At 32.2% G+C, this 15,987-nt stretch overlaps 1 protein-coding gene across 1 annotated transcript; it reads right to left on the reverse strand.

The window, feature by feature from the left end:
• Positions 1 to 6,078: 6,078 nt before the first annotated feature.
• Positions 6,079 to 15,652, reverse strand: LOC105327043 (microfibril-associated glycoprotein 4). Its single transcript, XM_066066953.1, has 12 exons — positions 15,603 to 15,652; positions 14,279 to 14,338; positions 13,744 to 13,818; positions 12,305 to 12,418; positions 11,938 to 12,000; positions 11,629 to 11,788; positions 10,933 to 10,974; positions 10,427 to 10,687; positions 10,011 to 10,147; positions 9,627 to 9,723; positions 9,242 to 9,412; positions 6,079 to 6,827 (listed from the first exon to the last, which is right to left on the reverse strand). Exons 8-12 carry the CDS (start codon positions 10,662 to 10,664, stop codon positions 6,562 to 6,564), a joined length of 909 nt encoding a protein of 302 aa, XP_065923025.1. The 5' UTR covers positions 10,665 to 10,687; positions 10,933 to 10,974; positions 11,629 to 11,788; positions 11,938 to 12,000; positions 12,305 to 12,418; positions 13,744 to 13,818; positions 14,279 to 14,338; positions 15,603 to 15,652; the 3' UTR covers positions 6,079 to 6,561.
• Positions 15,653 to 15,987: the final 335 nt, after the last annotated feature.

Here is a 15,987-nt window from a genome sequence, read left to right on the forward strand (position 1 = left end):
GGTTATTTTTCTTCCTGGTCTTACTCTCTTTTGAAATTGTAAAGTACAAATGGTGTGACCTGCAGAATTTTATTCTACCAAATTCTCCTTTTTTTGTAAGCAGATCTGTTCTGAATATTTTTTTATTGTAAGCATTTTCTTAAGTGAAACAGAAACAATTTAAACTATCGTAAACTTACAAACAAGGTATTCATTATTTGAATATCTGCTTGAATGTTTTGGAATATCATTGCGTCTTAATGCACATATCATATAAAGTGTTTTATTTTGTTATTCTTTTCATGAGAACTACCATTTATCATTATTCAAAAAAGCAGCTGAAAAAGAAAAGTAATGAAAAAAAGGGGGACCCCCCATCCCCAGCCCCCCCCCCCCCCTCACCCCCCCCCCGAAAAACCAAAAAAACCACACACACACAAAAACAAAATATTTATTCTACTAATGCATACTCGACTACTGCTTATGTATGAAGGGGGTGTTAAATATAAAGATATAAAATACATGTAATTTAGGAGGATGTTGTAATTTCTTTTTTTTATTTGAATTAAAGTTTTGTTTTGTAAATAGATAACTCGTCACATTGCCGATTTGATTGGCCGCAATGTTTTACATGTTTTATTATATTTTTTTTTATATACAATCAAACACAAACCTTTTTTAATATTTCATGACAAAAAAAAACCAACGAACATCGAATAACATTCATTTTCAGAAAATACGAGCAATATTTGACAAAAACTTGGGCATACCTTTTGAAAAAAATGAAAAAGCAAGCTCTTGATATTTAGATATCTGAAACAAGGCATATATATATATATATATATATATATATATATATATATATATATATATATATATATATATATATATATATATATACCTCCAGAGAAAAAAAAACCAAATATGTACTTGCACTCTGGATATCTGTTAATACGGATAATCTCTAATCAAACATAATGATTCAAAACTAAAACGCATAAAACAGCTATTGAATCAGTCGGATTTGAAATATATATCATTTCCTTGACTTATTTTATTTCGTGGGTTCTGATCCCTGTTTATGAACGGTTTAGGTGTAGTGAAGAGTTTGAATTAGGAGGACTTTTTTTTTTAAACACTGTAATGTTTAAAATAACAAGTAGCATTTGTTTTCTTGTGGTCTTCTTCACTGATTTGTTGCTATAATTCGTAATAATTATGCTTTTATTATTGACAATCACATGAACTTGTTGGGCTAAAGCAAGCCAGCAGGAAAAATGTGAGACGCATTGTATGATTTTTTCAAGTTTTTATGTATAAAAGTTTTAAAAAGAAAAGTAATTATCAAACCTGTCCTAATTTTCCCGTCCCGTATCTCTTTACGAAGAGGATATCGCGATGATAATGCTGTGTGTGTATGTTTGTCAAATTCAGCCTGATTGACAAATGTACAGGAAACACTCTTTTTATATGATATAAAATATCATTAAGCGTCATTCTAGCAAAGAACATTTGTTTAACTTTCAATACCTACCAAAAGGATTTTTTAAATCAATATTGGCTATATGCATTTACAAATAAGGGTGATTTAAAGAGAATTTAATTTAATTTCGATTGAGCAAGGATAAAACAACTCGCTTGAACAACTAAATCATCAGGAATTGGACTTACGATCAATCTCTTTTCTTCATCTCTTACAAAATTAGAATTTCAATTTAAGGACAACTTTGAATTGTGGTTCGTGGCTTCATAATATGGCTCCCACTTATTCCACCTACATCCATAACTGTTATGCTTGTAGCTCTGGTGAAATGATTTTTGTAATCAAAAGAAAGATTTAGAAATTTCCGTCATGAAGCTAGAGAGTAGTTTTTTTTTCAACTGCAGAATTTGAATACAACATTTTATCCTCTTGATTAAAAACAAGCCTAGGTTTGTGCCAGAAATCACGTTGGTCAGTGTAAAGTCTGCTGGTGTACTTTTGAAAGGACAGAACAGGCCAGTTGTTGTTTTCTGTAAATTAAGTACCTTTTTAATTATTGACTTAAGTTAACACAAAATGTGCTATCTGTTAAAATTGAATTATAATAATATAATGTATCATATGACACAATATTGTATAGTATCATAAGATGCAAGATCGTATTTTATATTAGTGCAATGCTAATCAATGTATCTTACAATACCGTATAAAAATTAACATGATTATCAAACATTAAAATTTTTTTTGAAACATATGATAAACGATATTGTGTCAATTCACACTACAGTATCCATGAATATCCAATACCATAACTTTCATATAATATAATAAAGTGGCTCTAATAAAGGCGATGCCACATTAAGGAGATGATTCGTCCCTGTGAGCTTTGCAATCTGTGATTACCTATATTTTTTCCTATCTGATGTAAACTTCCTTTGGCAAACACTAATATGTTCTGATGGAAGAAATTATCATAATTCAAACAAGAGGCCCATGGGCCACATCGCTCACCTGAGGAACAATAGGTATGATAAAATCAGCTCAATGGAGTCATAATACAAACTATCTGGACAATGTACAATAATTCATGTAAATCCTGTATAAATAAAATCCATTTTCCCCTGGATATTCTTATGTTTATAATCATTAGTCCCTTTTCTAACAGGATGATTTTATAGTCATATCATATGTTGAGTATTGCAGTTCTAAAAAAGATCCCTAACAATAGTTTATATATTGGATAAAAACGTACATCAAACTCTTAATCTTCTCGTGAGGCCAAAGAATTGTCCTGGGGCCAAAGTCTTAACAATTATAAAGAATCATTTGGCTGATTAGTTTCTGAGAAGATTTTTAAAGATTTACCCTATATATTCCTTTGTTAAACTTTGACCCCCCCCCCCCCCCATTGTGGCCCCACCCTACCCCTGGGGATCATTATTTTTACAACTTTGAATCTACACTACCTGAGGATGCTTTCACACAAGTTCCAGCTTTCCTGGCTGATTAGTTTCTGAGAAGAAGATTTTTAAAGATGACTCTGTTTATTCCTATGTAAAACATCGACCTCCCATTGTGGCCCCAAACCTACCCCCAGGGGTCATGATTTTTACAAATTTGAATCCACACTACCTGAGGATGCTTCCACAAAAGTTTTATCTTTCCTGGCTAATTAGTTTCTGAGAAGAAGATTTTTAAAGATTTACTGTATATAATCATATGTTAAAGTTAAATCCCCCATTGTGGCCCCAACCTACCCCCAGGGGTCATGATTTTTACAACTTTGAATCTTCACTACCTGAGGATGCTTCCACACAAGTTCCAGCTTTGCCGGCGAATTAGTTACTGAGAAGAAGATTTTTAAAGATCTACTGTATATATTCCTATGTTAAACTTCGATCCCCCATTGAGGCCCAACCCTACCCCCGGGGGTCATGATTTTCACAAATTTGAATTTACACTACCTGAGGATGCATCCACACAAGTGTCAGCTTTCCTGGCTGATTAGTTTCTGAGAAGAAGATTTTTAAAGATTAACTGTGTATATTCCTATGTAAAACGTCGATCTCCCATTGTGGCCCCACCCTACCCCCGAGGGTCATGATTTTCACAAATTTGAATCTTCACTACATAAGGATGCATCCACACAAGTGTCAGCTTTTCTGGCCAATTAGTTTCTGAGAAGAAGATTTTTAAAGATTTACTTTTTATATTCATATGTTAAACTTCGACCCTCCATTGTGGCCCCAACCTACCCCCAGGGGTCATGATTTTCACATCTTTGAATCTACACTACCTGAGGATGCTTCCACACAAGTTTCAGCTTTCCTGGCCGATTAGTTTCTGAGAAGAGGATTTCTAAAGATTTACTCTATATATTCATTTGTTAAACTTCGACCCCCCATTGTGGCCCCATCCTCAGGTGAGCTAAAAAGGTTAAGTTTACAATTCAATAAGTTGGTTTCTGGAAGAACAGATTTTGAAAATTTTCGTAATAAATATTGACAATTTTTTTTTTTACTTTTTAAAGCGCTAAGCATAGCTCAGCGCTTTATTGTCGTTAGACTTTAACTTCCGGTGCATCGAATAACCGCCCCCTATAAGCAAAAGTATACATCATTTAAACTGGTTAGGGAACCAGTTTCAGGGGTTTTTGCACATAACTGCACGGGCTATTGTGAATCTAATTTACGGGCTATTGTGAAATTAATGTACGGGGCTTACATACATCATTGCAGGGACTGTCATGCAGTGATGAGGAAATATAGTGCGTATACAGAAGCTTAAATGCTATATACATATATTTGTTATATACATACAGAAGCTGGGTTAGCGCTTTTCAATACTATCAGTACTTTGATTTAATCTTTAGCTTTTAAGATCTGTGTACAAACATAGAATTGTGAGCAAATCTCTGTATCTTGCTTATAATTCGAAGCTTAACACTCAAATATGGTTAGTAAATAGAAATTGTAAACAATTAAACACAAGAAACATGCACTACATGTATAACAAATAAAGAACACAATTTATTTTTTCGAAATGAATCATATATATACATGTAGATACCTACATATTTCCGTAAGCGATATCAAACTCTTTTTAAACTGAATAAACTAGAGAAAATGCCGAGCATCTCAACAAAAACCTATTGCATTAATCTACCATTACGCAAAAGATAATGCCGAATTACCGATCGAATGAATTGTATTTCAGTACTCCTACATCAGATTTTGCTTAATTTGCGCAGGTAAACAGTTAACGTAACTGTTTGATTTACCGAAGTCTCTGTTTGATTTGATACGTAAAAATCACGAAATACAGACGACAGTTTCCAGGTTACAAAGCATAAATAATGAAAACGAAACGAAAATCAGAACAAGCTAACATCAACGTCATGTGTGAAAACTGTCAACGCATTGAAATATTTAGCCTCAATTTACTTCACAAAATAGGCACCAATATATTTTTCATGTTTCAAAAAATTCCCTTCATACGCGAACTGTTGCACAAAAAGCAAATTCATCATAGTCAGGTCGACCCTTTTTCGTATAATGTCATGGCTGCTTTAAACAAAGAACCTCGTTTTAGAAGTATGGAATACGAGTCTTTGTAAAATGGGTACGCAAACCCGGGCCGTGGCAAAATAAAAGCCGGGGCAGATCGGCAATCGTCAATTCCAAATACGCATTATTTTGCAGCGATATTTACAGCAAATACAAATATACTGGTCCATCAAATATCCTGAAATTTTAATGAGATTGGCAGATTAATAACTGCCAATCTTTTGTTTTGCCCAGGCCAAGTCTTGTCTACCCATTTTACCGGATGCCGAATCCGAAGCTATTAAACTGATTGAAACACGCCTTTCCTTTATTATTATTTTCGTAATAACTCAGATTTGAAACAGAATTAGACCTTAATTTTTGCAATTTATATTTTCCTTCCCATAAGGATAATTTATGCTAAACTACGTTGAATTGGAATCAGTAGTTCTTGAGAAGAAGATTTTTAAAAATGCACCCCCCTTTTTCTACAGTTTCAAGGTTTTCTCCGCTTTGAATACAGATCGGACTTTTATTTCTGCAATTTATATTCGCCCTCCCATAAGGATGCTTTGTGCCAAATTTGGTTGAAATTGGATAAGCGGTTTTAGAGAAGAAGTTCAAAATGTAAAAAGTTTACAGACGGACAGACAGACGGACGGACGGACGGACGACGGACAAAAAGTGATCAGAATAGCTCACTTGAGCTTTCAGCTCAGGTGAGCTAAAAACGATTTGCTCAAATAAATCATCTATTCTAACAAAGAACCTCTTAAAATTACACAATTATGCATTCGATAAATTTAATAAATATGATAATATTCTCTGACACACAGTTTACATATAAGGAATAAGGAATCATTCTTTGAGTATTACGAGGTGATAATTTCGGTCGGGGTGTGATCAAATCCAATAAAGCCCGAAGGGCTTTGTGATAGATTTGATCACACCCCGACCGAAATTATCATCTCATAATATTCAAAGAATGATTCCTTATTACTTATATTTATATAATTTTAAGCCATCGTACGATTACATATTTAAATATTAATAAGCAAACCCTGCTGGAGCCTCGATTTGGCGTCATTTGTATTATGGGTTATAGAGTACAAAATCGATTCGTAGTGTTATCACAGGCAAAGACACTGGATGTTGTAAATATATATCATTAAACGTTGTAATACAACTAAACTGTGTTTTGAAAGTATTTTACACAAAAGTAAAACGTGATATTAATTTGTGCTTTTCTACATTACCTTCTATACATAAGCAAAAACTTCATGTCATAGTTGTGTCTATACTGTCTATCACACGAACAATTCGTTATTATACATAATCGTGTTGAGATAAGCATTAATTACATATGTTATGTTATTCTGAAAGTCCAACTACTCATAAGTACAAAAGTCAAATATCAAATGAATTGGATGTTTTAGAAAGCGATATTATATTCATTCCGGTACATCTAACACTTCTTTATGTAACAAAACAGGAACATTCCTATATCTCATGTTTATGAACATATGTAAATCCATAAGAGAAGCATCATCGGCATTATAAAACACGTCGAACCATCATAAAGGACGTCCTGACTCCACTATAGCTGTTGGTCAGCGAATACCAAAAGTTACAATTCCCACTGACTATACAACTTCCGTTTCCATAGATTCCATTCAGGTTTGCCCACGTACAGACGTTATGCCACCATGCCCCTTGACGTGCGAAGGCGCAGCTTGCGGGAGCAAAATCGTTATCTATATCGGATGTGCTGAACTTGTAGCCATTTGTATTGGTAGTTCCATGGCTTTCAATGGAATCTCCTGTGAGATAAAAGTTGAAAAAAAGGAAAGTTATAGGAAGAAGAAACCCAAACCCATTTACCCATTTCTGTTAAAACGCTAGGAATCAGATAAGGACAGATAAAATCGAAGCGTGCCTTTGCTTAGGGTCATATCATTGAACATAGTTTGTATAGGACGGAATGAAAAAAAAGACATATCGTTGTTGATGATTTTCATTCATAATCACAAACGGGTTTGTTAATAATAACTTTAAAGAGGAGGAAACGATAATCTGATGGTCCATGGTCAGTATACATGTACATGTACCTATATAACACTCACAGGGTATTCCCCACAGGTGATTTTAGGAAAAAGATTTTTGTACATTTCTAAAAAAAATTCAAATTCATACATGGACGATATCTGGCCTGTATCATTTGGCCAACTGTTAAACTATTTAATGATTTGTTTTTACAATAATAATATATAGTTTTTTTTTTTCTAAAGGACAATGTGCAAACTAAAGTGTTTTAACGCCATAAAATTCAAACTGAATAGAGCTTTAGAAATTTGCGTAAAGAATGGATAACATATATTTATTTCAGATTTATAAAGATAAGTTGTCTAATCACTGCCATAACAGAAATGTGATATTTTAAAAAAAAATTAGGTATACGTATTCAGCCGGGAATCGGGTACATGTGTATATTCCATCAGTTTAAAAAAAAAAAGATTTTGAGGGCATGTTTCCTCCAACACCATTCTTTGATATGACATGCAAAATAATATGATCATTAATATATATGTGAAAACTGTTTTGGGGCATGGGTGCGATATATATATATATATATATATATATATATATATATATATATATATATATATATATATATATATATATATATATATATATATATATACCTGCTACTCTTGGACATGTCACGGTGTGAAATTCAATATTTCGGACAATTTTTAATTATTGTGTAAATGAACTTTTTCGGACTTTGTGTTAATTAGTACAAAAAACTTTTATCCTATTTCGACAACTGTTTTAAACATTTTTAATTCAGCACAGCCTTAATCCTACCTGAAGAAGAGTCAGAGATGGACAGCTAATCATTTAATTGATTTCTGTTCATGTTTATTGACACTTCATCTTTGATCTTATTAATCCTTTTATGTACATGCTGCTATCATAACGGAAATACTAGAAATTGGTTAAAGCATATGCGTTATATAGATAGCATATGTTTATTTATGTTCTTGGAGAAATGTGTTATTTAGTCCAGTGATGAGCCTGTCGACGCTGGGTCAGAAATCTAAATAAAACGCTACTACTGACCACGGTGCGTCAGATCATTAGTATGCACCTGATCGCATTTACTTATTAAGAGGAGAATGTTGTAGCGCAGTGTCTGTGCGTATAATATGGGGGTGCGGGAAACACGGCTCTCCAGTAGTCATATGGAAGCTGTCTTTCTGCCTCCTCTTTTTATAGATTCAGAGGGTTCAAATAATATTTTATTGTCAGAGATATTTGTAATTAATATTAATGTTGATAAATTTCATGGTAATTAATATTGTTAATATTGTTAAAATGTCATTTTAAATTGTAACATCAAAATAAAGAGTAGTCATCTGCAAGCTGTCTTTCTGCCTCCTCTTTTTATACAGACTGGGACACGGCCTACTTCCCATGTAGAGGTGGAGACATGCCGGAAACACCTTGGCTAGCGCAACCGCCAGGTGTGAGCATGCTGGAATAAAGATCTCGAGGATCTATATAAATTAAATATCATAACACTCCATATAACCCCTAGTGGACTTTTACAAAATAGTATTGGAGGCGTTACGATACAGCTAAAATGGCATGGTTAACTTAATCAATAGTTGTTTGATAATTAAGCTTACTTCTGTACATATTATATTAATCCTTCATTGTATTATTCCATTGTTTATTATATATAATTCGAAATTGTAAAATATAGTCAGTTCGAATCAGGCCTTCGCTGCTGATGCATACCAAACTAACGTAAAAGAATATTTTATGTAAAGTCTATATAAAAGTCTAAAAACTAAAACGCGTGTTGGCTTGTTGGAGGTTTCATGAGGCTGGGTCCAACAACAAGAGAATAAGCTCACGGTTGGCCCAGAATTAGTCCTGTACGGGAAAGAGCGCCCCGTAAAAGATATAAAGAAAAACTGATGAATTTTTCCTGGTTTTCAGAATATGCGAGAAATGGTCCATTCAGCGGACGTTAAAAAAGCAGAATTAAGAAAACTTTTAAATTTGTGTAACTCGAAGATTCAGTTTTTTGTTTTATCAAAACATCTAAATGATATAATTTTTTTCAAATCTATAGAAATGGGGGCAGAAACTACACCTTATCGAATAATTAATATGCTTCTTCGTAGGTTTTTCCAAAAAAGAATAAACGATTGTTTGTCCTTGCCTGCATTTCCTCGATATGATCCGACTTTCAATCTCATTCTGTATCCATCTGATTCGTCAGCTACAGTGAAGTTGTTATATTTTGCATGCGCCCATCCCCCAGTGAATTTCTCGAGACGTACGTAAAAATCTGAAGTTCCCAAAGATGTCAGCTGGTGAAGATGATCGTTTCCTGAATAAAAAGGTATTTATACAACTGACAAACATATTTAATGTTAACAATCACAATTTTATTTATTTAACAAGACCTTTTTAAAATTTTACCTTCTACCTAAAAAAAACAACACAAAAAGAAAAAAAGGGGGAAAATACTTGAAAGACAAAACAAATAAGTAGTTTTACATATAATTGTTAAAGTTATTTTTAAAAATTTTAAATTGTCATACCAAGCCAGTACTCTCCGTTTGGCTCTCCAAACCCTTTTTTGTAATTGTCCCAAAGAAGATAAAAGTTTACAGATCCGTCTCTTCTGTGCTGAAAAACCTAGAAGTTCAGATCACTGTATAGTGTAACAAAGATTAACCAAGGAATTGTTCCCTAACAAACATGCTTCATTATATACATGTATACTCCGGCTTCTAATTCAATCCCTGTGATTTAAAAACCCGCATCTTTTATGCCTTTTTTGTTTTGTTTCAAACAATAATTTAGTTTTGATAATCGGTTCAATGCCATACACCAAGGGGACTTTTAAATTTCTATATTCAACCACTATTCTAATATTTTTTGTTGGTTATAGTTGCTATTAGATACAGAAGAAACCCCCATACCGTCCATCCACCGCCATCCGTCGTCATATCACAGTACACTCTGACTGACGTTTCTACCGGCAGGTATGGGTATATAGAGTAAACGCCATTATTGCTGTAGCCATTTGACTTCAGCTCTTTACAGTCCTTGAACATACCTGTAAAATAACAGTCACTTTAATTATGTTGATTCTTCTTATTGGCGTATACATCTGAGTTTTGGCATTTGATAAATGTACATGTTTGCTTCAAAATAGCAACTCTACCGTTATAAAAAATAACCCACCAACAACATTTAACAATAAGTTGGAATTAGAATTCATTTCACACATATAAGCAATAGAATTAAAAAGAACCGGTATTTCTCAAAGATTGACTGGGAAAGAAATTAATAATCTCCAGTTTAGCTGGAGTGCAATATACACTATTCATCAAACCTGTCGGGGAGGGAGCTGAAGATGGATTTGCCGTTTGTTCAACGGTTTTGGTAGTTGGGCTTAATGTTGTTGTAATAAATGTGGTGGGAACAACAGTTGTTGGTGCGGTTGATGCTGTAACAACTTCTGTTTTGGCAACTGTTGTAGGTGCCATCGTTTGGGCAAGTGTGGATGCGATAACCGAAGATGATACGAATGCAGTCTTAGTTGTCATAGTGGTTGAAGTGCGAACTGACATTGGTAGAATCGTCGATGTTGTCTCTAAAATAAAAATACTGGTCATGTCTTGCAAATCGTTTCCCAAATCGAAATTATCATGAAAAAATTCTATTTTATAAAACGTAGGCTTTGTTTAAGTACTTTTAGGCAATACCAAGATATCCGTCGAATCTTTAAATAATGATACAGGTGCATACTTACAGTATCAAAAATATCTGGTCAATTAGAAATACATGTATATGCATGTTTTATTGTTGTATAATCCGTCATAAGATTAGCGTACGTACCTCCAGTTGTATCCTGCTGTTGGCCATCAGTGTTGCTTTTGTCTAGTTTAAATCAAATAAATGCATACCAGAATTATCATTGCGTGAAGTTGATTCAGAACCAATTGGGAACATTTAAAAAGTTAGGTATCACTGAACCATGTACAGTTACGAAACTGGTTGGGATTTATTGCCAATTAAATTGGGCTTAAAATGTAATTAATTCTTATTAATTATTATATCATGTTACTATTTCACAATCTAGTACAGGAGCACATTCACAATTGAAAAAAAAAATCAACTGGAAATTTTTTTTATTTGAAAGTCGTTTCTACATGCATAGAATAGAAATATGAGATGTTATTGTTTTACCCTACATGTAGCTACAGAACCGGAATTTCCTCAGCTTTAAAATTAACTGCTCCAAAACATTTAATACCATTTGAAGTTTTCATCTGCATTAAAAATGCCTTCTTCAACAAATGGTTTATTGCATAAAAACCGAAACAAAAAAGACAGAGTTCCGCAAGGGGTATGATACGGATCTGTATCAGCTCTAAAGGGCTGATAACCTGTGTTAGTCCTGGATGCTGATACATGTATGAGTTTGTGATGTCATCTGTATCACATATGCAAAAAAACCTGTATTTACTACTAAAAATAAAATAAAGTTTTATACCACATGCTAGTGTCTCTACATAGCTGTTCGATTTTTACCTTGCTGCTTGAAGTGAAAAACCAAGAAGGTTGCTACACCACTTGCTATAATTATTATTGTCAGAACTAGCACTGCGACAATGCAAGGACGTTTGCTTCTTTTAGAGAAGTTAAGGTTGGTAGGCAATTTGGTTTCCAATTGATGACGTTGCGTTGTATCCTGAAAAGTTAAGGATTATATTGATAAATATGTAATTTATTATAAATTTATAATAACCGTACCAACAATTGAAGGTTATTTTCGGTTATGAATCTCAGTAACCATTAATTAGGATTTCAATTAAATGTTAGATGTGAAGCACAGTATACTTGTATTCTATTTCGTTCCTGTAAATGTGGCAAACTTTTTCCGTGGATATCTTGTGAGTGGTTCTGTAAAATAAATTGATTTAAGGTTGTACATGTAATATCATTAGATTAGGTAGTAGATTTTTTATTCTACAAAAATAGGTAAATGTTATTCAATATTGTTCTAGATATACACAGGAAAATGACTGCTTTACGTTGACAAACTATTTCATGTCATTAAACTGTCAATGTTAAAAAGTAATAACTTTAAAAATCATGTCATTTATATGTCATGTTTATTGTAGTCTTGTAATAAATTGGGATGTCATATTACAAAAGTCATTTTATAATCAGGTCAGTATAGACAATAAAAACAATTTTCGCTTACTCTGGGAAGTTCGGGTACATAATTATTTTGTTGTCTCTGTGGTTGCAACTGACTCAATGGGCGAACAACTTGTATAGGTTTTTCATATTCCAATGAATCCTTTAGACTATAGTCCTGTAAAATATGGATCTCCACAAATTGAGACATTTTGAAATGATGCAAATAAAAAAAACTGAAACGAATACTATAAAGCGACAAAACTTTAGTGTTTGTAAAAGACAAAGGTCGGTGTTTTATGTTGTGCGTATTTATGATTATTCACCATTTAAAACTGTTACTCTTTTCATGTTATTTTTTGCTGTAAAAATTGTATTAATTCTATCAAAACACGAGACATACATTAAAAAAATCCGCCGACTATTGTCAAAATGAAAATCATTTAAATCAACGACGTGTTGCTGTCTCATGTGTTAAGAATGTGACTGTTTGTATTGGAGAAGTAAACTATGAACCCCATTGAAAATCTCTATTTCCTGACCTTCAAGCACACATGTCGTCGATTTAAATGCCTTTTGTACTTGTGGTTTTACGTGTCGTGAAAATTGGGCTGTTTGATGAAAAATAAAACCATGTCCCGGTTAATTTGTTAATTTGAATCGCCTATCCCATTTGAAGAGGAATGCAGAGGCTACAAGGTCCATTGTTAAGAGTGCAAAAACGTTAATTGAGTTAAAAATAAAGACTTCGACTGTGAAAAAATTCATCTCAAAATACCATTACAATCTTCATATTTTGAAAGCGGATAAAAATTATGTGGTATGCAATTCCTTACAATATATCCTAATTCGAAACGTTTATTTATCCAAAATAATGAAAAAAAATAATAATTTACATCTATTTATTGATGTATAATCCAACTGAACATGAATAAAAATAAAATGTAGGTTCACAAATCACAATCTCAATAAAGTTTCTAATAAAAAAAAAAACTTCAAAAAAGTCAATTATCTTTTTTTTTTACTAGAAGCAATTCATTACACGAAATGTATTACAAACTTAATAAAACTTAAGCTTAATGTATAACCTAAAAAGGAAGATGAATATTCTGCAGAACTACACTTACACTATTTTTGAAAATTATTTTTAAATTTGAAGATTTGAAGAAAGGAAACTTATTTTGTACAGTTTCATTTTCTTTTTATTGTAAATACAAGCTAAGCTGCAATTCAACTTTACACAAATGTCGTAAACAAATCTTTCCGCTGACTTACATATTTTTAACAAATATATATATAAATACATCATCATGCTAACTCGCTTCCCATTTTAGACCACTTAAAATTATTGTACATGATCTAAATAATACCTTAAAAGTTTTTTTTTTTTATAATTGAGGATAAAATTAACACACCTTTTTGTTTTGTTAATGACGACGTGATAATTGCTATTTCATTTTTACTAATCTTCATTCAACTAAATGTCTATAAATATTGTATTACCCGAAAATCCAGCGGTGTCGTATATTCGTGTTGCGATCCATTCAGCTTAGCAGAATTCTGTCCATTAAAATGGTGCTAGATAAAATAGGACGGCATTTTTTTTTAATATAGTAGTGCATGTCCATGGTTAAATATACGTAACAGTAAATAACATTTAATCGAACCTGAAGTTTTTGAATAACATGTTCTACATTACATATAATTATTATAACTATTATTGTTATTTTTTGAAATTAGATTCATTATAGATATATACTTAAAAAAATAATGATGACGAAGGGGTTCTCCTTGCGTTATGAATGCATGAATTTAAAAGGTACAGAATAAATTATCTACCAGATTTATACCAAAAAGTTTCAAATTAAATTTCTTTACCTATAAAATATTGTTTAGTTTGGAAAAATCCCATAATGTTTACATTAGAGAGTTACATTTGAGAGTAAAGTTTTATATCGAGGTCTGTTTTTAAAGAAGATGAATACAATCTTACAAATTCCACGATCATCAAACACTCCAAAAACTGCATTGTACTTACATCTGGTATTTTGTCATACGTAGAATTTGATAGTTCAACATAGTCCGGATGGGATTCATCCTAGAAAGGAAAGATATTTTAGTTAAAGTTAACAAACAAAATCAGATCGATGTAAACATTTTTTTTTATATATCATGTAAAGTTTTCCAAATTAATCTAATTTGAACCTGATTCTCTACATAAAATAAAATAAAATCAAATTTCAGTAAACGCCAAATAATAACATTTATTTTTTTGGTACTTAAAATGCTACACTATAGACTTTAAAAAAACTATATGAAATTGATTATATGAAATATGATTGATTTAACAATGTTTTGATAATGGCACATACCTTGTGAAAGACAGAGATAAAAAATTTGATATGCTACCAACACAAAATACATTGTCAACATTATCCAAATGTAAATAAAGCATTGCAAAGCGTTTTCTTTATATATCAATTGATTTAAGGTACTTCACTACACCTAGACTTATACTTTTTAAGACACTTCATCACAAGATGGCGATTCTAATGTTTGGGTAATCTGTTTGTATGAGACAATTTAGATGTATATCGTCATAGCTCAGTGGTTTGAGTATCCTGTAGCTTGTGAACCGCAGAGCATGAGTTCAAATTCACCTGTGGTTTTTGTTCATATTTACTGAATGGAGATTTTAAAAATATCATTTTTATCCAAAATTGCACATTTTTTTTCTCGCCAATTTGACATATATACTTCTTATCCATCATGCTCTCTATCATAATCAAGTAATTTTTTTGAGAAACTATTTGAAGGTGTAGTGAAGTACCTTAAATGCATGTTGCGATAGTAAAGGACATCTGTGTCAATTTCCAAATCAAAAGTAGAGATATTGACTTGCATCATTATTAATTACAATCAACTATATGTATTGACAATAACATCAAATACAGTAAGAAATTGAACACTTGGTACATGTATATATTTCATGAAAAGATCAACATTTCTGTGACCCCCTCTCTCTCTTAAAAAAATGCTTATCTTAACATTAGCATTTATACATGTATTTTGAATGGTTTTTTACTTTTAAACCTTTCAATAAACGTTTAGTATAAAGATGTAGTTCAAGCCGTGTACAATGATTCTTTTTTTGGTTTCGTAACAACATACACATGTAACAGTCATTTTACCTAACATTAGCCTTCATAACACAGGCGCCATCGTAGTTGCAAAGCAGTTATTTTTAACCTTACCTGGCAAACTTTTTTTAGAATTTTTTTTCGGGTTTATATCAAACATATGATTTGATTTAATGATATGCTGCATGTATTTGATACTCCATGATATAAAGTTGTACTAACCTGTGTAATCTTATTAACAGCAGCACATTGTTCATAGCTCGAATCCCGCAAAATCTAAACAAAAAAAAATCTAAACTAAAAAATATTTTATTTTGTGGATTTATTGGTGTTGAATATTGAAATTTAGGTCATATAAGTAAATAGAGGACCACTTAAAAAAAAAAGTCTGATTTATCTTCGTTTTGCTCTCTCTTTTGTCGGTTGCCAGCTTTCTTTGAAAGGTTTAAAGTAGAGTGAACGTTTAGAAGAAAAAAAAATGGAAAATTATGATTCAAAATGACAAAATCGTTATTTTTAGACGAAGAACATGCACACCAACATTTTGAAAAAACCGTGGGGACACTTAAATGCAAGTAGTATGCAAACTAATAAAATAAATAACAAT

This window comes from Magallana gigas, chromosome 1 (assembly GCF_963853765.1).
Source record: "Magallana gigas chromosome 1, xbMagGiga1.1, whole genome shotgun sequence".
NCBI lineage: Eukaryota > Metazoa > Mollusca > Bivalvia > Ostreida > Ostreidae > Magallana > Magallana gigas.